We start from the raw sequence: 25284 nt of genomic DNA, 5'->3' as shown, positions 1-25284 counted from the left end.
CGCTGAGAGCAGTCCAGACCCCTACAAGGCTAAGGACCAGTGTGACGGCCGGGCACAGTGGCTCACGCCTCTAATCCCAGCACTTTGGGAGGCGAGGTGGGCGGATCACTTGAGGTTAGGAGTTCAAGACCAGCCTAGCCAAACCCCATGTCTACTAAAAATACAAAAAATTAGCTGGGCGTGGTGGCGGGCCCCTATAACCACAGTTACTTGGGAGGCTGAAGCAGGGAGAATGGCTTGAACCCGGGAGGTGGAGGTTGCAGTGAGCCGAGACCGCGCCACTGCACTCCAGCCTGGGCGACAGAGTGAGACTCCATCTCAAAAAACAAAACAAAACAAAACAAACAAAACGAAACAAAACAAACAAAACAACAGTGTGACGTAAGTTTGCCGATCAAATTTTGCCGCTACCGGGTCTCGGCAGGAAGGGGCGGGCACTGCTTGGTTGGTAGGCTGGGGCGGCGCGTTGCCATAGCGACCCCGGCCGGGCCCGCGGCGCGCGCAGCTGACGGAAATTGAGGCTGGATGCTGCGAGCCCTCAGGTGAGCGCAGGTGAGCCGGGCGCAGGTGGGGCAGGCCCAGGACTCCTGACTGACCCCAAGCCGTCTGGTTCCCGGCTCCTCCCTCTTCCACTGTGGGTTTTTTGTTTTGTTTTGTTTTTTTCCCTTGAGACAGGGTCTCCCTCTGTCGCCCAGGCTGGAATGCAGTGGCGCCGGATGATAGCTCACTGCAGTCCCGACCTCCTAGGATCAAGGCATCTTCCCACCTCAGCCTCCCGCACAGCTGGGACTACAGGCCTGCGCCACCATGCCCAGCTAATTTTTTTTTTTTTTTTTTTTTTTTTAGAGATAAGGTCTCACTATGGTTGCCCAGGCTGGTCTCCAACTCGTGGACTCATGTGATCATCCCGCATCAGCTTCCCAACGTGCTGGGATTGCAGGCGGCAGCCCCCATGCCGCCAGGCTGGTCTTTGTTACTCAGCACCAAAACAACCTGGGCCGACTTTAATGTCCTGTCAACAGCTCAGGTGTTAAGACTACAGCCTCCTCCGGAGTAGAACCTATGTTCCCTAAACTGTGGGATGGAGGGTGATTTTAGGTTACACTGATGAGGTGTGAAGTAACACCCAATGACATCATAAGAAAGTTATTAGAGTCTGGGTTCTCTTGCTATTCTGAGTAAGCCAAGAGGAGTCAGTCTGGTGATTACATGGCATTAACACCTCTTTTAACATTTGCTAATCTTTTTTTTTTTTTTTTTTTTTGAGACGGAGTTTCACTCTTTTTGCCCAGGCTGAGTGCAGTGGCGGATCTCAGCTCTCACTGCAACATCCGCCTTCCGGTTTCAAGCGATTCTCCTGCCTCAGCCTCCCGAGTAGCTGGGATTACAGGCGTCGCCAACCACGCCCGGCTAATTTTTGTAGTTTGAGTAGAGACGCGGTTTCACTATGTTGGCCAGGCTGGTCTCGAACTCCCGACCTCGTGATCTGCCCACCTCGGCCTCCCAAAGTGCTGGGATTACAGGCGTGTGCCACCGCGCCCGGCCTTGCTAATTCCTATTTTTAACAGAGACCTTGGAGCTCAGTCAACTCTAAGCCATAGCATCTAGCTAAGACTTAAATTGGTTCTTTCAGTGTTTTTACTTTTACATTTATTGTTGCCTTAGGGTACCTGCTACTGGTTTTCTATTTATAATAATGATATGTAAAGTCTCCATTCTTCTAATTTTTTTTTTTTTTTTTTTTTTTTGAGATGGAGTCTTGCTCTGTTGCCCAGGCTGGAGTGCAGTGGCGCGATCTCGGCTCATTGCAAGCTCCGCCTCCCGGGTCATGCCATTCTCCTGCCTCAGCCTCTCGAGTAGCTGGGACTACAGGCGCCCGCCACCACGCCCGGCTAATCTTTTGTATTTTTAGTAGAGACGGGGTTTCACCATGTTAGTCAGGATGGTCTCAATCTCCTGACCTCGTGATCCACCCGCCTCAGCCTCCCAAAGTGCTGAGATTACAGGCGTAAGCCACCGCGCCCAGTCTTTTTTTTTTTTTTTTTTGAGACAGAGTCTCACTCTGTCTCGCCCAGGCTGGAGTGCAGTGGTACAATCTCGGCTCACTGCAGCCTTCTCCCTGGTTCAAGCGATTCTCCTGCCTCAGCCTCCCGAGTAGCCGATTACAGGCGCCCGCCACCACACCCAGCTAATTTTTGTATTTTTAGTACAGACAGGGTTTCGCCACGTTGGCCAGGCTGGTGTTGAACTCCTGACCTCGGGTAATCCATCCGCCTCGGCCTCCCAAAGTGCTGGGGATTACAGGCATGAGCCACTGCGCCCGGCCTATTTTATTATTATTTTTTTAAGACTGAGTCTCGCTCTGTCTCCCAACCTGGAGTGCAATGGTGCAATCTCGGCTCACTGCAACCTCCACCTCCTGGATTCAAGCTGTTCTCATGCCTCAGCCTCCTGAGTAGCTGGGATTACAGGCGCGTACCACCAGGCCTGGCTAATTTTTGTATTTTTAGTAGAGACAAGGATTCACCATGTTGACCAGGCTGGTCTCGAACTCCTGACCTCAGGTGATCCACCCGCCTCGGCCTCCCAAAGTGCTGGGATTACAGGCATGAGCCACTGCGCCTGGCCCTCCTTTTTTCAATATATGTATTGATTTTTTTAAAGGGAGTTAACTTATTTTTATTTTCTTCTTGAGAAAAGTTCTCACTCTGTCATCCAAGCTGGCATGCAGTGGCATGATCTCGGCTTACTGCAACCTCTGCCAAGTGAGTTAATTTACATATAAAGATTAATAGTACATGTGATATTTGGAAATGGGAGGAGAAAAAATCCCAACGGCATAGAATTTAGGACCTGAGATTGTTTTCCCACTCACTCCCAGCTTTTGCTCTGCCTATTTTGTTTGCCTGGAATTATTTTTCCCTACTCCTAGGTGTGATTGTCAAAATATGTAACCCATATTTTGGGTTCATATTTTGGATTCATATTTGGCTCAGTGGCTCATGCCTGTAATCCCAGCACTTGGAGATGCTCAGGTGGGTGGATCATTTGAGATCAGGAAATTGAGACCAACCTGGCCAGCATGGTGAAACCCCGTCTCTACTAAAAATACAAAAATTAGCCAGGCGTGGTGGTGGGCGCCTGTAATACCAGCTACTTAGGAGGCTGAGGCACAAGAATCACTTGAACCCAGGAGGCAGAGGTTGTAGTGAGCCGAGATGGTGCCACTGCACTCCAGCCTGGGCAACAAAGCAAGATTCCATCTCTAAATAAATAAATAAATACATAAATAAATAAAAATATTTAGAAGACATAAAAAAATATATATATATGTATATATGACCGCCACCCCCTCCCTGGGGACAGCTTCTCCCTGATGCCATCACAAACCCTCCTGCTCTACTGGTTTCCCTAGATTCCCAAGTGATTGTGCCATCAGACCCCCTGGGAGGGGGCCCCAGGAGAGGCAAGGGAGGGGCCAGCCAAAGGTCAGTCCAGCACTAAAGGATCCCCACCAAGGGCTGTTCACCTGCCCCGGGGACTCAGAACACACATGACTCTCCCCACCTGAGTTCAGGATCCCGGCATTACACGGGGCGCGCTGAGCCCCAGATGTCCCTAACCCCTTTCCAGCACCCTCCAGCCTTGCAGAAGCAGCCACCATGGCAGTCTCTAAGTGCCCAAAAAAGTCGGAGTCCCTGTGGAAGGGGTGGGACCGGAAGGCCCAGAAGAATGGCCTGCGGTGCCAGGTGTACGCTGTGAATGGCGACTACTATGTGGGCGAATGGAAGGACAACGTGAAACACGGTGAGTGGGACTCTGGGATGGGCGGCCGGAGTGGGGTCAGAGCCACAGTGGGCAACAGGGCCAGGAAGGCAGCGTGCAGAGCTCACTGGGGACATGAGATGTGTCCCCAAGGCTCCCCCAGGGTGAGCGCTGGCCCAGGCCAGCTGGGGGCCTTCACATGCTGGGGCTTCTGAACAAACTCAGCCCTGACTTCAACTGAGTGAGGGTCTCAGGACCAGCAGTGGACAGAGGGTCTTGAGAAACTGGCCTGCCCCGGGGGCTCTGGGACCTAGGGGGCTCAGTTCCTGCCTTCTGAGACCTGGATTAAGCACTGGGCTGGCTGGCAACAAGAAAAGCCACCCCCCTGAAACCAGCTTGCAGCGGGGTTCTGGGCTTCGCATTCAGCTGTGATGCTCTGCAGAGGGCTGAGCGCCAGGCACAAGGGAGGACCCCCTACTCCATCCCCCAAGGAGGAGCCGGGGCTCCAAGTCTGACCAGCAGGGGGCAAAGGGGTCCTGTTGATACAAACTAAATCCTGACTGGGGAAAAAAATAAAGAAAAAAGAGCTTTTATTTTAAAATGTGGCACTGCTGCTCACTCCAGTCTTGCAATTCCAGACTCTGTACTCTTTTTTTTTGAGGGGACAAGGTCTTGCTCTGTCTCAAAAAAACAGGCTGGAGTGCAGTGGTGCCTTCATAGCTCACTGCAGCCTCGAGATCCTGGGCTCAAGCAATCCTCCTGTCCAGGCCTCCTGAATTGCTGGGATTACAAGTGGGGGTCACTGTGCCTGGCTAGATTCTGTGCTCTTTTTATTTTTTTAGACAGAGTTTCACTCTTGTTGCCCAGGCTGGAGTGCAATGGCACGATCTTGGCTCACTGCAACCTCTACCTCCCGAGTTCAGGCGATTCTCCTGCCTCAGCCTCCAGAGTAGCTGGGATTACAGGCATGTGCCACCACGCCTGGCTACTTTTGTATTTTTAGTAAGACGGGGTTTCTCCGTGTTGGTCAGGCTGGTCTTGAACTCCCGACCTCGAGTGATCCGCCCACCTCGGCCTCCCAAAGTGCTGGGATTACAGGCGTTGAGCCACTGCGCCCAGCCCGATTTTGTGCTCTTAACCACCCTGCTCTCCTGCCTTGCTAGGTTAAGTGCTTTGCAGTCAAATAAACCTGGGTTAGGATCCCAGTTCCAGGCTGGGTGTGGTGGCTCACATCTGTAATCCCAGCACTTTGGGAGGCCGAGGCAGGCAGATCACCTGAGGTCAGGAGTTCAAGACCACCTTGGCCAATATGGCGAAATCCCATCTCTACTAAAAAAATACAAAAATGGGCCAGGTGGGGCCGGGCGTGGTGGATCACGCCTGTACTCCCAGCACTTTAGGAAGCCGAGGCGGGCGGATCATGAGGTCAGGAGATTGAGACCATCCTGGCTAACACAGTGAAACCCTGTCTCTACTAAAAATACAAAAAATTAGCTGGCTGTGGTAGCGGACGCCTGTAGTCCCAGTTACTCTGGAGGCTAAGGCAGGAGAATGGCGTGAACCCGGGAGGCGGAGCTTGCAGTGAACCGAGATCTCGCCACTGCACTCCAGCCTGGGCGACAGAGCAAGACTCTGTCTCCAAAAAAAAAAAGAGAAAAAAAAGACTTGGAGGAGAGGGAGTAACTGAGTGGATGTTTGCAGGAACTAGCATAGAAGGTGGCAGGACCAGCTGGAGCAGAGAATATACCTGGGGTGTTCAAGGAACAGCCAGGAGGACGGTATGGGTGAAACAGAGTGAGGAAGAGTAGGAGGTCAGAGAGGTTGCAGGCCGGGGACGGTGGCTCACGCCTGTAATCCCAGCACTCTGAGAGGCCGAGGCAGGCAGATCACTTGAGGTCAGGAGTTCAACACCAGGCTGGCCAACATGGCAAAACCCCATCTCTACTAAAAATACAAAAAATTAGCTGGGTCAAGTGGTGAACGCCTGTAATCCCAGCCACTAGGGAGGCTGAGGCAGGAGAATTGCTTGAACCCAGGAGGTGGAGGTTACAGTGAGCCAATATCATGCCACTGCACTCCAGCCTGGGTGCCAGAGCAAGACTCTGCCTCAAGATAAACAGTCCTGGTGCGGTCGCTTATGCCTGAAATCCCAGCACTTTGGGAGGCTGAGACAGGCATATCGCCTGAGGTCAGGAGTTCGAGACCAGCCTAGCCAACACGGTGAAACTCCGTCTCTACTAAAAATACAAAAATTAGACCAGACATGATGGCAGGCACCTGTAATCCCAGCTACTTGGGAGGCTGAGACAAGAGAATTGCTTGAACCTGGGAGGAGGAGGTTACAGTGAGCTGAGATTGCACCATTGCACTCCAGCCAGGGAGTTTCCAAGAACAAATCTCTATCTCAAAAAAAAAAAAAAAAAAAAAAAAAAAAGAGGTTGTGGGTTAAAGAAGGGTAGTCAGATCATATAGGACCCTGTCAGCCATGGTAAGAACTTTGGATTTGACTCTGTGACACAGGGAGGGTTTAGAGCAGAGGAATGACATGATCTGATTCATGTCCCATAACACCCATGCTGGCTATTTCGTTGTGAATGAGGTGGGGGCAGGAAGACCCCTCAGAGGCCCTTGCAGACATCCAGGTGAGAGACATCCAGCAGGAGAACGAAGCACCCCATAAAAGCAAATTATTAGAAAGGCAGGAATGGAGCCATCCTCAGGGAAGGCTTAGGACAACTTCTCCATCTATCTGCTTCTCCCTGGCTGGCCTTTTTTCTCTCCTCCTGCAAGTATACCTCTGCATGATACACATGGCTGCCAGCATCTTAGTGACAGGATGGAGGAATCCTCTTCACTTCCTGATATAGTTTTGTCTTGTTTGAGACAGAGTTGTGCTCTGTTGCCCAGGATGGAGTGCAGTGCTGTGATCTCGGCTCACTGAAACCTCCACTTCCCAGGTTCAAGTGATTCTTGGACCTCAGCCTCCCAAGTAGCTGGGACTAAAGGCACACACCACCACGCCCAGCCAATTTTTGTATTTTCTGGTAGAGACGGGGATTCACTTGCCAGGTGCGGTAGCTCACGCCTGTAATCCCAGCTCTCAGGGAGGCAGAGGCGGGAGATAGCTTGAGCCCAGGAGTTCGAGGCCTGCTTGGGCAATATAGCGAGACCCCGTTCTCCACAAAAAGGAAGAAAAAAAAAAGACAAATAAATAAATAAGTGAGACACGGATTCACCATGTTGGCCAGGCTGGTTTCGAATTCCTGACCTCAAATGATCTGCCCACCTTGGCCTCCCAAAGTTCTGGGATTACAAGTGTGAGCCATCATTCCCAGCCTTTTCCCCTTATTTTCCTACTTGATAAGTTTTGGTTTGCCTCACTGTGTCCTGTGCAGACTCTCAGCTCTTCCATCCCCTGTATTAAATTTTCTCTATTTGAAATAACTAGCATTTCAAACTGTCCTAGGGTCTTCAGTGTTCCGACAACCGGCATCACTGCACTGCAGAAGACAGTGCAGTACGGTTTCTGTTGGGTCATCTGGACCCCGAACCCTCAATTGATTCAGTCACCCAAACAGTAACAGAAAATGCCAGGTCTTTTTTTTTTTTTTTTTTTTTTTTGAGACAGAGTCTCATTCTGTCGCCCAGGCTGGAGTGCAATGGTGTGATCTCGGCTCACTGCAACCTCTGCCTCCCAGGTTCAAGCGATTATCCTGCCTCAGCCTCCTGAGTAGCTGGGATTACAGGTGCACACCACCAAGCCCAGCTAATTTTTGTATTTTCAGTAGAGACGAGGTTTCACCATGTTGGTTAGCTGGCCTCGAACTCCTGACCTCGTGATGCGCCCGCCTCAGCCTCCCAAAGTGCCGGGATTACAGGCGTGAGCCACCGCGCCCGCCCAAGACCTCGCGTTTTCTAATCCAAAATATTAGCCGGGCGTGGTGGCGGGCGCCTGTAGTCCCAGCTACTGAGGAGGCTGAGGCAGGAGAATGGCGTGAACCTGGGAGGCGGAGCTTGCAGTGAGCCGAGATTGCGCCACTGCACTCCAGCCTGGGCGACAGAGCGAGACTCCGTCTCAAAAAAAAAAAAAAAAAAAGGAAAGAAAAAGAAAACGCGAGATCTTAAAACCAGGTCTCAGGACTCCTATACTAGGTACTACAATACTGTTAGGCTAGGGATTTTCCCCAGCATAGGCCATATACTGTGTGCATCAACCCCTAACTCGACTATTGGATGCCTCCTGCTCTCACTCTTCACCTTCTTCTAATAACAGGCCCCTGCTACCTTGGTCACAGAAATGAGCACGTAATCCAACTGGGCAAATCAAAAAATTGAGATGAGATTTTTCAAAATGGACTAGCAGAGAAAAAGCACCTCTCCCCTCTAATTCCCAGCCTATTGATTCCCATGTGTCTCCTGCATTTGCCTGCAGTAGGAGAGACTGAAGCCACCCACGGAAGGCATAGTCATGAGCATCCATCAGTGTCTTTTTTTTTTTTTTTTGGTAGGGGCTACAAAAAAAAAAAAAAAAAAACAGGTTGTTTTCGCCTGTCCTGCCCCTCACTTCCTCCCGGTTTTATTTCCTTTAGGGACACCCCTCTCCCACTCTAAATCCCCAAGGTTCGGGTGGGCTGACTCCGCCCCCTGGCAGGCCTAGCCAATCAGTGTATTGGCTAGCCAATCACTCTGTTGCTCCTGGGTTCAAGCGATTCTCCTGCCTCCCAAGTAGCTGTGATTACAGGCACTTGCCACCATGCCCGGTTAATTTTTGTATCTTCAGTAGAGACGGGATTTCGCCATGTTGGCCAGGCTGGTCTCGAACTCCCGACCTCAAGTGATCCGCCCGCCTTGGCCTCCCAAAGTGCTGCGATTACAGGCGTGAGCCACCTCGCCCGGCTGCAACCATCATTTTCAAACCTCTTTGCCTTTACTCATGCAGTTCCCTGTGCCTGGACTGCCCTTCCTGGCCCCAACGTCACCCCCTCCAGGAAGTCTCTGAGTCCCCAGATTTGACCAAGTGCCCTTCTTCTGATATTGAAATCTCAGTGCCTACCTTCGTATATTGAAATTGAACTATGTGGGTATTCATCAGGCCTGTTTCATTTGCAAGAGGCAGAAATTCAACTCAGGAGGGCTTCAGTAATGCAAGTTCAGCCATGGTGGGATTCAGGGGCTTAATGTCACTGGAACTTGGCGTCTCCCTCCATGTCTCCATTTTGCTTTCCTCTGCGTTGGGTTCCTTCTTAAGTCAGCTTCCTCCCCTTGCAGGCCCGGGTGGGTGTGGTGGCCCAAATGGACTTACACGGAGTCTCATTGGACCAACTTGGGTCAGGTGGCCTGCACTGACCCAATCACAGCAGCCTGGTGGGTAGAATACACTGATTGGGTAGGCCTGCCAGGGGGCGGAGTCAGCCACCCAAACCTTGGGGGTTTAGAGTGGGAGAGTGGTGTCCCCAAAGGAAATAAAACCAGGAGGAAGTGAGGGGCAGGATAAGCGCAAATAACCCAACAGCCCCTACAATGTGTATGGGCCCTACCAGACCATGGGCTCCCCAAGGGCAAAAATAATAACAAAGGCTCCCATGATTTGAGAGAGAAAAAAATAAAAATAAAAAATAAAAAAACAACAACAAAAGCTAACATTGACATCGTATTTCCTACTTGTAGGCTCTAAGTGCTGTACACATATCCTGGAATCTGGTGATAAGAAACAACCCCATGAGATACTGTTTTTCTTTTCAGAAAATTAGAATGGTCCCGTAATTACTCACAAATTGAATCTTTTCTCCCTCGGCTTTATTGCGGTATGATTGACAAAGAAAAATTGTATATACTTAAGATGTGTAGTAAGATGTTTTCTTAAAAGTCTACATTTCGAAGGCCGGGCGCAGTGGCTTACGCCTGTAATCCCAGCACTTTGGGAGGCTGAGGTGGGTGGATCTCCTGAGGTCGTGAGTTGGAGACCAGCCTGGCCAACATGGAGAAACACCGTCCCTTCTAAAAATACAAAATTAGCCAGACGTGGTGGCGCATGCCTGTAATCCCAGCTACTCAGGAGTCTGAGACAGGAGAATCGCTTGAACCCAGGAGGCGGAGGTTGCAGTGAGCCGAGATTGCACCGTTGCACTCCAGCCTGAGCAACAAGAATGAAACTGTCTCAAAAAAAAAGAAAAGTCTACATTTCGAAATGATTAGTACAATCAAAGTAATTAGCATATCCATCTCCTCACATTATTACCATTTTGTGTGTGGTGAGAACAATTAAGATCTATTCTCTTAGCAAATTTCAAGTACAGTATCCAATACACCAATACAGTATTAATATAGAACGATGCTGTACACCAGGTCTCCAGATCTTTGTTTGTTTTTGTTTTGTTTTGTTTTGTTTTGTTTTGCCTTTTTGAGACAGAGTCCCGCTCCGTTGCCAGGCTGGAGGGCAGTGGTGCGATCTTGGATCACTGCAACCTCCGCCACCCGGGTTCAAACGATTCTCTTGCCTCCAACCTCCCAAGTAGCTGGGACTACAGGTGCGCACCACCATGCCCAGCTAATTTTTGTATTTTTAGTAGAGATGGAGTTTCACCATGTTGGCCAGGATGGTCTCGATCTCCTGACCTCATCATCCGCCTGCGTCGGCCTCCCAAAGTGCTGGGATTACAGACACGAGCCACCACACCCGACCTGTTTGTTTTGAGACAGAGTCTCGCTCTGTCATCCAGGCTGGAGTGCAGTGGCGCAATCTCACTCACTGCAACCTCTGCCTCTGAAGTTCAAGCAATTCTCCTACCTCAACCTACTGAGTAGCTGGGATTATAGGCATGCGCCACCACACCAGGCTAATTTGTGTATATTTAGTAGAGACAGGGGTTAACCATGTTGCCCAGGCTAGTCTTGAATTTCTAGCCTCAAGTGATTCACCTGCTTCAGCCTCCCAAATTGCTGGGATTATAGGAGTGAGCCACCGTGCCCAGCCTTAGGTCTCCAAATCTTGTACATCTTATAACAAAAAGTATGCACCCTTTGACAGAACATCTCCACATTTTCCCCACCCCACCAGCCCCTGCTAATTGCTATTTTACTGTTTCTATGAGTTTGACTTTTTAGATTCCACCTATAAGTAAAATCATGCAGTATTTGTCTTTCTCTGCTTGGCTTATTTCACTTGGCATTATGTCCTCCAGATTCATCCATGTTGTCACAAATGGCACGTTTTCTTTTCTTTCTTTCTTCCCTTCCTTCCTTCCTCCCTTCCTCCCTTCCTCCCTCCCTCTCTCCCTCTCTCTCTTTCTCTCTTTCTTTCACAGTCTCACTCTGTCGCCCAAGCTGGAGTGCAGTGGCGCCATCTCAGCTCACTGCAACCTCCGCCTCCCAGATTCAAGTGATTCTCCTACCTCAGCCTCCAGAGTAGCTGGGATTACAGGCAAGCACCACCACACCCAGCTAATTTTTGTATTTTTAGTAGAGACCAGGTTTCACTATGTTGGCCAGGCTGGTCTCGAACTCCTGACCTCAAGTGATCAGCCCGCCTCGGCCTCCCAAAGTGCTGGGTTACAGGCGTGAGCCACTGCTCCCAGCCCCCATAAGATATTCTTTTTTTTTTTTTTTTTTTTTTTTGAGAGAGAGAGAATTTCGCTGTTGTTGCCCAGGCTGGAGTGCAATGGCGTGATCTCGGCTCAGCTCACTGCAACCTCCGCCTCCCTGGTTCAAGCAATTCTCCCACCTCAGCCTCCCAAGTAGCTTGGATTACAGGCACCCACCATCACGCCCAGCTAATTTTTTGTATTTTTAGTAGAAACAGGGTTTCACTATGTTGGCCAGGCTGGTCTCGAACTCCTGACCTCAGGCGATCCACCAGCCTCGGCCTCCCAAAATGCTGGGATTACACGCGTAAGCCACCGCGCCCAGCCCCCCCATAAGATATTCTTACACCCATTTTACAGCTGAGGTATCTGAGGCTCAGAGAGACCCAAAGAATTAACTTACTTGGTCAAGGTCACAAAGCTCAGAGGGATAACGTTGAATTTGTTCATGGGTTACCAAGGACCCAGACATGAATTGGCCAATATTGGTACTCCACAAATATTTTATTCATCGTTTTGTTAAATATGTATTAAGCTCGGTGTAGTGGTGTGTGCTGGTATTCCCAGCTCTTCGAGAGGCTGAGAAGGGAGAATCTCTTTAGCTCAAGAGTTCAAGACCAGCCTGGGTAACATAGCAAGACCCCATCTCTAAAAAGAAAGAAATGCCTGGTGTGGTGCCTCATGCCTGTAATCCCAATACTTTGGGAAGCCTAGGCAGGAGGACTGCTTGAGCCCAGTAGTTTGAGACCAGCCTGGGCAACATAGAGAGACTCTGCCTCTATAAAATTTTTTTTAAAAATTAGCCAGGTGTAGTGGCATGCACCTGTGGTCTCAGCTACTCAGGAGGCTGAGGCAGAAGGATCATTTGAGCCTGGGTGGTTGAGGCTGCAACGAGCTGTGTACCTCAGCATAGGCAACACAGCCAGATCCTGTCTGAAAAAAAAAAAGAAAAAGGCCAGGCGCGGTGGCTCACGCCTGTAATCCTAGCACTTTGAGAAGCCGAGGCGGACAGATCACCTAAGGTCGGGAGTTCGAGACCAGCCTGACCAACATGGAGAGACCCCCGTCTCTACTGAAAATACAAAATTAGCCAGGCGTGGTGGCGCATTCCTGTAATCCCAGCTACTTGGGGGGATAAGGTGGAAGAATTGCTTGTACCTGAGAGGTGGTAGTTGCAGTGAGCCGAGATCGTGCCATTGCACTCCAGCCCAGGCAACGATAGCAAAACTCCGTCTTAAAAAAAAAAAAGAAAAGAAAGAAAAAGAAAAGGCCGGGTGCGGTGGCTCATGCCTGTAATCCCAGCATTATGGGTGGCCAAGGCAGGCGGATCACGATGTCAGGAGTTAGAGACCAGCCTGGCCAATATGGTAAAACCCCGTCTCTACTAAAAATACAAAAATTAGCTGGGCATGGTGGCGGGCACCTGTAATTCTAGCTACTGGGGAGGCTAAGGCAGGAGAATCTCTTGAACCAGGAGGCGGAGGTTGCAGTGAGCCGAGATCGCAACACTGCACTTCAGCCTGGGCAACACAGCAAGACTCTGTCTCAAAAAAAAAAAAAGAAAAAAGAAAAAAAAGAGAAAACAGTAAATTAACAGGTATTAGTCATCTACAACATGCCAGGAACAGTTTGTTTGTTTGTTTGTTTTATTTTGAGATGGAGTTTCGCTCTTGTCTCCCAGGCTGGAGTGCAATGACATCATCTCGGCTCACTGCAACGACGTCATCTCGGCTCACTGCAACCCGCGCCTCCCAGGTTCAAGAGATTCTCATGCCTCAGCTTCCTGAGTAGCTGGGATTACAGGCGCCTGCCACCATGCCTGGCTAATTTTTGTATTTTTAGTAGACACAGGGTTTCGCCATGTTGGTCAGGCTGGTCTTGAACTCCTGACCTCAGGTGATCCACCTGCCTCAGCCTCCCAAAGTGCTGGGATAACAGGCTCGAGCCACTGCACCCAGCCTCCAGGCACAGTTTTTCAGTGCAGGGAACAAAACAGACCAAAGTTTGTGCCCTCCTGCAGCGCACATTCTCCTGGAAAAGACAGGCATGCGACACTAATCAACAAATAAGAGAATTACCTCTGGCCGGACGCAGTGGCTCACGCCTGTAATCCCAGCACTTTGGGAGACCGAGGTGGGCATATCACTTGAGGTTAGGAGTTTCAGACCTGCCTGGCCAACATGGAACCCCATCTTTACTAAAACACAAAATTAGCTAAGTGTGTTGGCACACACCTGTAGTCCTAGCTACTCTGGAGGCTGAGGCAGGAGTATCTCTTGAACCCGGGAGGCAGAGGTTGCAGTGAGCTGAGATCGCGCCACTGCACTCCAGCCTGGGCGACAGAGTGAGACACTGTCTCAAAAAAAAAAAAAAGAAAGAAAGAAATGGAACTTTCCTGGCCTTCTCCTGGGTACTGGGTGTCTAGGATGATGCGCAGAGCCTGTCCCAGCTCTCAAGATTCCTCTAGTTGGGGGCCCCTGAGTCTCAGGCAGGCACACCACCCCCACCCCCCGGCGGCCATGTCTGCAGCATTGCCCATCTGTGTGTCACCAGGGAAAGGAACACAGGTCTGGAAGAAGAACGGAGCCATCTATGAAGGGGACTGGAAGTTTGGGAAGCGAGACGGCTACGGCACCCTCAGCCTTCCTGACCAACAGACAGGAAAGTGCAGGAGAGTCTACTCAGGCTGGTGGAAAGGTGATAAGAAATCGGTGAGCAGGGCTGCCAGCCGGGGTGTGTGTGTGTGTGTGTGTGTGTGTGTGTGTGCGCGTGTGTGTTTAGGGGAAGCCGAGAGAGGCCTGGGAGAAAAGAGAGGGGAGGTCTACAGGGAGGAGGACAAGGCTGTGCTCGTGGGAGAAGGAAGGGGTGGGGGAATTGCAAAGTTTCTCAGAACAAAACCCAGGAAACAGGAAGCAACAGAAGGCCAGGGAGGAGCCCACGAAACCCTGCGGTTGCGAGGAGCCAGCCAGGCTTGTGGGGACGAAGTCGCCTCCACCCTTTTCCCCCTCGTTTCCTGGCTTTCTTTTCCCCAGGTATCACTTTCTGAGAATCCCCTTTCTGCTGGGCCTGAATAAAAGGGAGGTAGGAAAAGTGGGATCAAGAGGGCAGGGGACAGGAGAGGAGGGTCCTGGGGGGCCGAAGCCAGCCAGAGGCGCGTGCTCAGCCCGGAAACACCCAAGCTGGGCACAGGTTCCCTCCACCTACTCCCACAAGTGTGGAGGAATCCTCACCATCAGTCCCAGAGACTCTAATAATAAACAGTATTGCAACTGAGCAGCTGCTAGTGTGAGCCTGAAACACATATTTAAAACTTTTTTTTTTTTTTTTTTTTTTTGAGAGGGAGTCTCACCCTGCCGCCCAGGCTGGAGTGCAGTGGCGCCATCTTGGCTCACTCCGAGCTCCGCCTCCCGGGTTCACGCCATTCTCCTGCCTCAGCCTCCCAGGTTGCTGGGACTACAGGCGCCCGCCACCACGCCCGGCTAATTTTTTGTATTTTCAGTAAAGACGGGGTTTCACCGTGTTAGCCAGGATGGTCTCGATCTCCTGACCTCGTGATCCGCCCGCCTCGGCCTCCCAAAGTGCTGGGATTACAGGCGTGAGCCACCGCGCCCGGCCTGAAACACATTTAATATTCAGTTAACTCTCACAGCAACAGCTCATCATCATCATCATCTTCATGCCCATTTTATTGATAAGCAAACAAGCTCGAAGAGATGAGGTGTCTTGTAATTGCCCAAGGGGTTCACCTTGCCGGTGCCTGGCCTTGAGTTGTATTATTACTCAAATCAGTCTCCCCGAACATTCCAGCAGCAGAGTTTTTAAGGATAACTTGGTGGGTGGGGGAAAGACAGTGAACCAGGAGTGCTGATTGGTCAGAGATAAAATCATAGGGAGTCAAAGCTGTCTTCTTGCTCCCCAGACAGAGCCGATTCATCAAGACAGGGGAATTGCAATAGAGAAAGAGTAATTAACACAGAACTGGCTGTGTGGGAGACCTGAGTTTTATTATTATTATTATTATTAATTTATTTATTTATTTTTTGAGATGGAGTTTCACTCTTGTCGCCACGCTGGAGTGCAATGGTGTGATCTCGGCTCACTGCAACCTCCGCCTCCTGGGTTCAAGCGATTCTCCTGCCTCAGTCTCCTGAGTAGCTGGGATTACAGGCATGTGGTACCACACACTGCTAATTTTGTATTTTTAGTAGAGACAGAGTTTCTCCATATTGGCCAGGCTGGTCTCGAACTCCCGACCTCAGGTGATCCGCCAGCCTGGGCCTCCCAAAGTGCTCAGATTACGGGCATGAGCCACCGCGCCTGGCCCTGAGTTGTATTATTACTCAAATCAGTCTCCCGGAACATTCTGGCTGCAGAGTTTTTAAGGATAACTTGGTGGGTGGGGGAAAGAGTGAGCCAGGCGTGCTGATTGGTCAGAGATGAAATCACAGGGAGTCAAAGCTGTCTTCTTGCCCTGAGTCAGTTCCTAGGTGGGGGGACCACAAGATCACATAAATCAGTTTATTGATTTGGGTAGTGCCAGCTGATCCATCAAGTGCAAGGTCTGCAAAATATCTTAAGCACTGATTTTAGGAGCAGTTTAGGGAGGATCAGAATCTTGTAGCTTCCAGCTGCATGACTCCTAAACCATAATTTATAATCTTGTAGCTAATGTTAATCCTACAAAGGCAATCTAGTCCCCAGGCAAGAAGGAGGTCTTCGGGAAAGGGCTGTTACTGTCTTTGTTTAAACTATAAACTATAAGTTTCTCCCAAAGTTAGTTCAGCTTAAGCCCAGGAATGGACATGGACAGCTTAGAGGTTAGAAGCAAGATGGAGTCAGTTAAATTAAATCTCTTTCACTGTCTCAGTCATAATTTTGCAAAGGCAGTTTCAGTCTTGCCTGGAGTCACACAGCTAGCAAGTGGTAGAGCCCAGGGTTTCATGTTCTCTGCTCCCAAATTGTTTATTGGCAAGTAGGAAGAGAAAGCCCTGAATAACCAATTTACGTAGAATATGGTATTAGGAGGGATGTTTTCACAGGGTGCCCAGAGGAAGGTCATCAAGCCCAGCCTAGAGAATTCAGGACAGAAGGCTAAGCACAATGGCTCACGCCTGTAATCCCAGCAATTTGGGAGACAGACAGGGGTGTATCACTTGAGGTCGGGAGTTCGAGACTAGCCTGGCCAACATGGTGAAACCCCCGTCTCTACTAAATAAAAAACACACAAAAAATTAGCCGGGCATGGTGGTGTGTACCTGTAGTCCCAGCTAGGGAGACGGAGACATTAGAATCGCTTGAAGCCAGGAGGCAGAGGTGGCAGTGAACCGAGATCACGCCACTGCACTTCAGCCTGGGCAACAGAGTGAGACTCCATCTCAAAATAAATAAATAAATAAAACTATATAGTAATAATAATTAGCTGGATGTTGTGGTGCACATCTGTAGTCCCAACTTTTCAAAAGGCTGAGGCAGGAGGATTGCTTGATCTCAGGAGGCTGAGGCTATAGTGAGCTATGGTGGTGCCACTACACTCCAGCCTGGACAACGGAGCAAGACTTGTCTCAAAAAGAGGGAATTCAGGGCAGGCTTCCTGTAGGAGGTGGCACTAAAAGATGCTAGGAGTTAGCCAGGAAGAAAAAAAAGGGAGAAAGATGGGAGGCAAAAAAAATAGCAAAGGGAACGAGATGTAAAACAGCAGAGTGTGTCTGCCCTGGGACAGGAGTGAGGAGAAGAGTTGCGGGGGCCCTCAAGGATATGTGGGAAATCAGGATTTTGAGGAGTAGACTTGGCTTCTCAACCCAACCTCCTCGGGTGTGATCTGCAAACAGACCTTGTTTCCCTGTGGTTGGACACTAAGTGTGGTGTTTTTTGTTTTTGTTTTTGTTTTTTGAGACGGAGTCTTTCTCTGTTGCCCAGGCTGGAGTAGAGTGGCGCGATCTTGGCTCACTGCAAGCTCCGCCTCCTGGTTCACGGCCTTCTCCTGCCTCAGCCTCCCGAGTAGCTGGGACTACGGGCACCCGCCACCACACCCAGCTAATTTTTTTGTATTTTTAGTAGAGATGGGTTTTCACCATGTTAGCCAGGATGGTCTCGATCTCCTGACCTTGTGATCCGCCTGCCTTGGCCTCCCAAAGTGCTGGGATTACAAGCCTGAGCCACAGCGCCCAGCCTAAGTGTGGTGTTTTTTGTTTGTTTGTTTGTTTGTTTGTTTTGTGAGACAGTCTTGCTCTGTTGCCCAGGCGGGAGTGCAATGGCATGATCTGGGCTCACTGCAACCTCCGACTCCTGGGTTCAAGCAATTCTTATGCCTCAGCCTCCCAAGTAGCTAGTATTACAGGTGCCCACCACCACACTCAGCTAATTTTTTATATTTTTAATAGAGACAGGGTTTTGCCACGTTGGTCAGGCTGGTCTAAAACTCCTGACCTCAGGTGATCCATCTGCCTCGGCCTCCCAAAGTGCTGGGATTACAGGCGTAAGCCACCACGCCAGGCTAAGTATGGTGTTTATGTTCATTTTTCTGGGTCAAAATAAGAGTGGGAGGGGGGCGAGCATGATCAGATGGGCGATTTTTTTTTTCTTCTTGAGATAGCGTCTCACCCTGTCACCTAGGCTACCGTGCATTCTCAGCTCACTGCAACCTCCATCTCCCAGGTTCAAGTGATTCTCCTGCCTCAGCCTCCCGAGTAACTGGGATCACAGGCGCCGCCATCACGCCCAGCTAATTTTTTGTATTTTTGGTAGAGATGGGGTTTCACCATGTTGGCCAGGCTGGTCTCAAACTCCTGACCTCAAGTGATCCACCCACCTCAGCCTCCTAAAGTGAGCCGGTGAGCCACAGCGCCCAGCCTAGATGGGCGATTTAAAGAGTCCTCCGGCGCTGTAGGGGCTGCATGGCGCATGGTGTGGTGGGGATGAGAGAGGAGAGGGTGGGTCAGTAAGGAGGGAGTTTAATGACTGGCTGCATGGAGGCGGCAGCAGAGGGACAGAGAGAAACAGAGCATGGGGAGATCCTTCAAGACATTATCGGTGGGCACTGTGGCTCACACCTGTAATCCCAGCACTTTGGGAGGCTGAGGCGGGCGGATCACTTGAAGTCAGGAGTTCAAGACCAGCCTGGCCAACATGGTGAAACCCTGTCTCTCCTAAAAATACAAAAATTAGCAGGGCGTGGTGGTGCGTGTTTGTAATCCCAGCTTCTCGGGAGGCTGAGGCAGGAGAATCCTGCCACTTGAACCCAGGGGACGGAGGTTACAATGAGCCGAGATCACATCACTGCACTCCAGCCTGGGTGACAGAGTGGATCTCTGTCTAAAAACAAACAAACGAACAAAAAAGACAGGATCCTCCGCTAAGACACGACCCTCCGCTTGGACGTAGGGCTGAGGAAGAAGGAAGAAGCTGGGGTGTGTGGCTCTAGGGGTGCCTGGGAAGACGGTGGGCTTTCCTGGTGCTGTTGGGGGGCGCCCTGAGTAGTAGCATCTTCGTACTTTCAGGGTTATGGGATCCAGTTTTTCGGACCCAAGGAGTATTATGAGGGTGACTGGTGTGGCAGCCAGCGCAGCGGGTGGGGCCGCATGTATTACAGCAACGGCGACATCTACGAGGGACAGTGGGAGAACGACAAGCCCAACGGGGAGGGCATGCTGCGCCTGAGTGAGTGCCCCGCCCCCGCCGGCCCCGCCCACCCGACCACGCCCCCGGCAGCGAGCTGGCCACGCCCATTTGGTCCCACAGAGACAGGTCACACCCCACACTCTTGTCCCACACTGGCCCTTGTGTCAATGTGGGACAAGAGAGGAAGAGCACCCTATCCCTCCCCTCAGTCACAAAAGGTCACATATATATGATGCTATTTATATGAAATTTTTAGGGCACGCACCTCCACAGAGACAGAAAATAGACTAATGGTTGCCTAGGACTATGGGGGTGGTGACATTGGTGGGTGTGGGGAATGGCTGCTTAATGGGCACAGGGTTTCCTTTTGGGGTGATTAAAACGTTTTGAAACTAGATAGAGGTAATGGTTGCACAGCATTGTGAATGTACTAAATGCCACTGAACTATACACTTCAAAATGGCCAACTTATGTTATATGAACTTATATCTCAATTTTTTAAAAAAAGCCAGGCGCGGTGGCTCATGCCTGTAATCCCAGCACTTTGGGAGGCAGAGGCGGGCGGATCATGAGGTCAGGAGTTTGAGATCAGCCTGGCCAACGTGGAGAAACCCCGTCTCTACTAAAAATACAAAAAGTAGCTGCATGTGGTGGTGTGCACCTGTAATCCCAGCTACTCAGGAGGCTGAGGCAGGAGAATCACTTGAACTCGGGAGGCGGAGGTTGTCACTCAGGCTGGTGTGCTGTGGGGCAATCTCAGCTCACTGCAGCCTCAACTTCTTGAGCTCAAGCCATCCTCCCACCTCAGCCTCCAGAGTAGCTGGGACTATAGGTGCACACCACTATGCCCAGCTAATTAAAAAAAATTTTTTTTTTGCAGAGATGTGGTCTCACTATGTTGCTCAGGCTGGTCTTGATCTCCTGGGCTTATGAGCCTCCCATCTTGGCCTCCCAATGTGTTGGGATTTGCACTGAGCTCTGGAAGAGCGACCCCTGGGGGTCTAGCTTAGTTTGGTGTACCCTGCACCACACCTCCCTGTCCTTTCCCCCAGAGAACGGGAACCGCTACGAGGGCTGCTGGGAGAGAGGCATGAAGAACGGGGCGGGGCGTTTCTTCCATCTGGACCACGGCCAGCTGTTTGAAGGCTTCTGGGTGGACAATATGGCCAAATGCGGGACGATGATCGACTTTGGCCGTGACGAGGCCCCTGAGCCCACTCAGTTCCCCATTCCTGAGGTGGGCAGCCCTCACCAGGGCCCTGTGGCCACACCCAGACAGAGACAGAAGCCAGCATCCCCAGCCATGCCCAGGCCAGATCTGCCAGGCCCAGCCAAGCCCAGACAGGGAACAGACAAGGTTTTGTTTTCAGTCAGGGCATCCCTAGCAAGGGAGGTGGCTCCTGATGAGGCTGGCAGCACCCCACACGGCAGGCAGCGCCAGTCAAGGCTGGCAGCCTGGGTCCTCCATGCTCTCCAAACCAACTTCTTGGTATTTCCCTCCAGGTCAAAATCCTAGACCCTGATGGTGTGCTGGCGGAGGCCTTGGCCATGTTCAGGAAGACAGAGGAAGGAGATTGATGCCAGGTGAGGGGTGGGCACACCTGCCAAGTTCTGATGTGGCTGAGGCTGCTCCAGGGCCCGGAACAATGCACAGATCTCCTGGGGTCTCCAAAGGGCTTGGGGTCAGGGAGTGGGGGAGCAAGACCAGCGAGGGCAGGCTTCTTGCCTCCTACAGTCCCAGGTGTCCTTTTTGACGCTTCCTCTTCAAAACCCCTTTTGACCGGCCGTGGTGGCTCTTGCCTTTAATCCCAGCACTTTGGGAGGCCAAGGCAGGCGGATAAGTTGAGGTCAGGAATTCGAGACCAGCCTGGCCAACATGGTGAAACCCCGTCTCTACTAAAAATATAAAAGTTAGCTAGGCGTGGTGGCAGGCACCTGTAGTCCCAGCTACTCGAGAGGCTGAGGCAGGGGAACCACTTGAACCCGGGAGGTGAAGGTTGCAGTGAGCTGAGATTGCACCACTGCACTCCAGCCTGGGCGACAGAATGGGACTCTGTCTCAAAAAAACAAAACTCGCCAGGCACGGTAATCCTGTAATCCAGTAATCCCAGCACTTTGGGAGGCCGAGGTGGGTGGATCACAAGGTCAGGAGTTCAAGACTAGCTTGGCCAAGATGGTGAAACCCCATCTGTACTAAAAACACAAAAATTAGCTGGGCGTGGGGGCGGGCACCTGTAATTCCAGCTACTCAGGAGGCTGAGGCAGAGAATTGCTTGAACCCGGGAGGCAGAGGTTGCAGTGAGCTGAGACTGTGCCACTGCACTCCAGTCTGGGTGAGACTATGTCTCAAAAAACAAACAAACAAACAAACCATTTCACTGAAGACCAGTGCATTCCAATCCTGCCTGAAACCTTCTATTTGCACCCTGGGCCACACAACTGAGCTGGGCACAGGGTTGAAAGGAGGTGGTCTCCTGGCTTCTGAACACCCTTGAGTAAGGCAGTTGGCCTTCAGCCTCCATTTACACATCTGTCCAGTGGGGTCTTGTCCAGTCCAAGTCCTCCTGGGCACGATGTGAGGGTTTGAGGAGAGGACATTGGTACAGCATTTTTCAAATGCCAGCTCCACCATCCCTCTCTCCCCTGCAGAGAACACAAATGCTTCAGGAGAAATTCAAGCCTGTGTCACCCGATCGCTCAGACCAGTGCGGCTCTGGCTGGAGGAGTCAGCAGCGGCTCCAGGCATGACCCCGGCACCCTCATAAGGCCCCTCACTCCCCCCAGCACTGGGTCATTTCTTGCCAATAGGAAGGCGGGTGCTTCTCTCCCAGGCTGTCCTTGGGACCCTCTTCATTCTCTGATCTCATCCTGGAATGCATGAGAATAAAGAATAACCAAGTGGTATAAGCCTGGGCCTATAGGATAAGGATGGGGCACTTGAGGGGGCTCAGCAGGGCTTTCAGGTTTAGAAGAGGGAAGACCTGCCTTGGCTGGGCTGCCTGGGCTTAGCTTGGGGGAGTAAGGGCAGGTCTTAGGCCGGGTGCAGTGGCTCATTCCTGTAATCCCAGAACTTGGGAGGCCAAGGTAAGAGGACTGCCTGAGGCCAGGAGTTCGAGACCAGCTTAGGCAACATAGCAAGACCCTGACTCTACAAAAAAAAAATTTAAAAATATAAAAGAAAGGAAAAGAAAAAGAGAAAGAAATGGCAGGTCCCCTGTGAGATAACCCAGATGACCCAGAGAGAAGGCCTGTATCCTGCCACACTGGCTGCCAAGATTGGAGATCATAAAATTTCCTGACCACTTCTCAGCCTAACACAGGGCTCTCAACCTTGAAATCCCATGGAAACTTTGCAAAGCTGTGGAAGCCCAGGTCCCATGCCCAGAGATTCACAGGTTCACATCTAATTCATCTGGGGTGAGGCCTGAGCTTTCAGAAAATTCCCCAGGTGATTTTTTTTTTTTTTAAGACGTAGTCTCCCTCTATTGCCCAGGCTGGAATGCAGTGGCGCGATCTCAGCTCACTGCAACCTCTGCCTCCCACGTTCAAGCGATTCTCCTACCTCAGCCTCCTGAGTAGCTGGGATTACAGGCGCATGCCACTAAGCCCAGCTAATTTTTGTATTTTTAGTAGAGATGGGGTATCACCATGTTAGTCAGGCTGGTCTTGGACTCCTGACCTCGTGATCTGCCCCGCTCAGTCTCCTAAAGTGCTGGGATTACAGGTGTGAGCCACCGAGCCCGGCCTTTTTTTTTTTTTTTTTTTTTTTTTGAGACAGAGTCTTGCTCTGTCACCCAGGCTGGAGTGCAGTGGCACAATCTCGGCTCACTGCAACCTTGCCTCCCTGGTTCAAGCGATTATCCTGCCTCAGCCTCCCAAGTAGCTGGGATTACAGGCACCTGCCACCAAGGCTAATTTTTTGTATTTTTAGTAGAGACAGGGTTTCACCATGTTGGCCAGGATGGTCTCGATCTCCTGACCTCGTGATCTGCCCGCCTTGGCCTCCCAAAGTGCTGGGATTACAGGTGTGAGCCACTGCTCCCAGCCAAGATCAGATGTTCTTGCGTAATGGGCAGGTGAGCTCTGGAGTCACACTGCCTGGGCGTGAATCTCGGAGCTGTGTGTTCTCAGGAATGTCACCCAAACTCTGTTCTGTTGGTCTCCTCACTTGCAATATGGGGCATTAACAGTACTTACTACCTGGGGTTACTGTGGTTAGTTACTGTGAGGATGAGATAAGGCGGTGGTTTTAAACTGTGGGTAGGATTTTGCCCTCCCTCAGCCCCACTCTTTCTTGGGGACATTTGGCAATGTATGACATTTTTGATGTCACAACAGGCAGGAAGAAGGCTACTGGCATTGAGTGAGTAGAGACCAGGGATGCGGTTAAGCATGGTGCAATATCACCATGCTACAAAAAAAAAAAAACAAAAAACAAAAAAAACAATTCAGCACCTGTAATCCCAACTACTTAGGAGGCTGAGGCAGGAGAATTGCTTGAACCTGGGTGGCAAAGGTTGCAGTGAGCCGAGATTGCGCCATTGCACTCCAGCCTGGGCGACAGAGCGAGACACCATCTCAAAAAAAAAAAAAAAAAAAAATGTTGAGAAACCCTGAAATACCACGATTCTAGCTAAGACCTCAGCAAGAGGCACATAGCACATAGTAAAGCCTCAATAAACACCACTGACCTTACTGAGGTTCTCTCTGCCCCCTAAGTCATAAATAGGGTGGCCTCACCAAGGGTGTGGTTCTCAGTCTGTACCTCTGGCACTGGGAAGCCCCGCCTGGCCACCCTAGGATGCAGAATTAATCATAACTTCCAGATATGGAGCACTCACTCTATTCCAGGCCCTGTGCTGACAGCTTCGCAGCAAGCATTCTCTCCTGGCACTCCCCGACAACAGTGAGGTGTCTTGCTATTACTGCCATTTTAGAGGAGGAAACTGAGGTTCAGGGAGGATCACAAGTCATCAAGCTAGTACTGTGCTTAAACTTAGGTCTAGCTGTTCTTAATGTGCAGAAGAGTGTAAAGGTTACCATTTTTAAAGAAAAAGTGGGGGCCGGGCATGGTGGCTCATGCCTGTAATCCTAGCACTTTGGGAGGCCGAGGCAGGCGGATCAAGAGGTCAGGAGTTCGAGACCAGCCTGACCAACATGGTGAAACCCTGTCTCTACTAAAAATACAAAAATTAGCTGGGTGTGGTGGAGTGCATCTATAATCCCAGCTACTCAGGAGGCTGAGGCAGGAGAATCACTTGAACCCAGGAGGCGGAGGTAGTGGTGAGCCAAGATCACGCCGAGCCAAGATCGTGCCACTGCTCTCCAGCCTGGGCAACAGAGCGAGACTCCATCTCAAAAAAAAAAAAAAATGTGGGAAGAGGGTGTGCTTGTTTATGTACAAAATGTCGCTAGATTTAAACACAATAAACTGGCAAAGATGGTTGTCTCTGGGGAGAATTGGGGACTTGGGAACAGGAGCTGAAGAACAACTTTTCAGTGTTGTGTTTGGAACCCTGTGAATGTATTATGTATTCAAAATGTAAATAAAAATGAAGTTAAAGAGACTGTGCTCCTAACTAGGAGTGTTTGTCTAAGTTGCCTGGGTGTGAGAGCACCTGGGGTGCTTGTTAGAAATAGATTCCAAAGACACACCCAGACCTACTTAAATCAGAATCCTCCAAGGGCTTCGAAACCTGCATTTGACAAGCCAGGCTGATGAGTCGAGTCCCGGCCAGTTTAGGAACGAGAACCCAAGACAACAGGATCCTAGCCCAGAAATAATTCCAGCTGGATCTTGCATCCCTACAGAAGTAGGGAGGTGGCTGTCTTAGGGGAATACGTAAAAGATGTCCAGGACGGCCGGGTGCGGTAACTCACGCCTGTAATCCCAGCACTTTGGGAGGCTGAGGCAGGTGGATCACCTGAGGTCAGGAGTTGGAAACCAGCCTGGCCAGTGTGGTGAAAGCCCATCTCTGCTAAAAATACAAAAATTAGCCGGGCGTGGTGGCTCATGCCTGTAGTCCCAGCTACTCGGGAGGCTGAGGCAGGAGAATCCCTTGAACCCGAGAGGCAGAGGTTGCAGTGAGCTGAAATCACGCCACTGCACTCTAGCTTGGGCAACAGAGTGAGACTTGGTCTCAAAAAAAAAAAAAAAAAAAAAGCCCAGGACTTCTCTGGGGAGCAGTGGGGGTTCATAGAGGTCCCTCCCCCATCTACTTGATACCCTTCAAAAGTGTGGATTAGGCCAGGCATGGTGGCTCACGCCTGTAGTCCCAACACTTTGGGAGGCTGAAGCGGGTGGATCACATGAAGCCAGGAG

At 50.8% G+C, this 25284-nt stretch overlaps 1 protein-coding gene across 2 annotated transcripts; it reads left to right on the top strand.

The window, feature by feature from the left end:
- The first annotated feature begins 261 nt into the window (after positions 1-261).
- Positions 262-24315, top strand: MORN3 (MORN repeat containing 3). Of its 2 annotated transcripts, none has more exons than XM_003832357.6 (7): positions 262-552; positions 3634-3807; positions 13899-14056; positions 18842-19001; positions 20015-20199; positions 20466-20546; positions 21612-24315. In XM_003832357.6, exons 2-6 carry the CDS (start codon positions 3663-3665, stop codon positions 20538-20540), a joined length of 723 nt encoding a protein of 240 aa, XP_003832405.2. In that variant the 5' UTR covers positions 262-552; positions 3634-3662; the 3' UTR covers positions 20541-20546; positions 21612-24315. The 2 variants fall into 2 exon arrangements, with proteins under 2 accessions (XP_003832405.2, XP_034790573.1); XM_034934682.3 differs by having other exon boundaries at positions 263-542.
- Positions 24316-25284: the final 969 nt, after the last annotated feature.

The sequence above is a fragment of the Pan paniscus genome, chromosome 10 (genome assembly GCF_029289425.2).
Source record: "Pan paniscus chromosome 10, NHGRI_mPanPan1-v2.0_pri, whole genome shotgun sequence".
NCBI lineage: Eukaryota > Metazoa > Chordata > Mammalia > Primates > Hominidae > Pan > Pan paniscus.
Note: the sequence above shows the minus strand (reverse complement) of the source record. Positions and strands in the feature narration are given on the sequence as shown.

Bases quoted from the DNA above. Each gene is read 5' to 3' on its own strand.
- MORN3 (XM_003832357.6), top strand. From the start codon at position 3,663: ATGGCAGTCTCTAAGTGCCCAAAAAAGTCGGAGTCCCTGTGGAAGGGG. The intron at 3,808-13,898 runs GTGAGTGGGACT...GTGTGTCACCAG, and splicing joins GAAGGACAACGTGAAACACG to GGAAAGGAACACAGGTCTGG. The intron at 14,057-18,841 runs GTGAGCAGGGCT...TCGTACTTTCAG, and splicing joins GGAAAGGTGATAAGAAATCG to GGTTATGGGATCCAGTTTTT.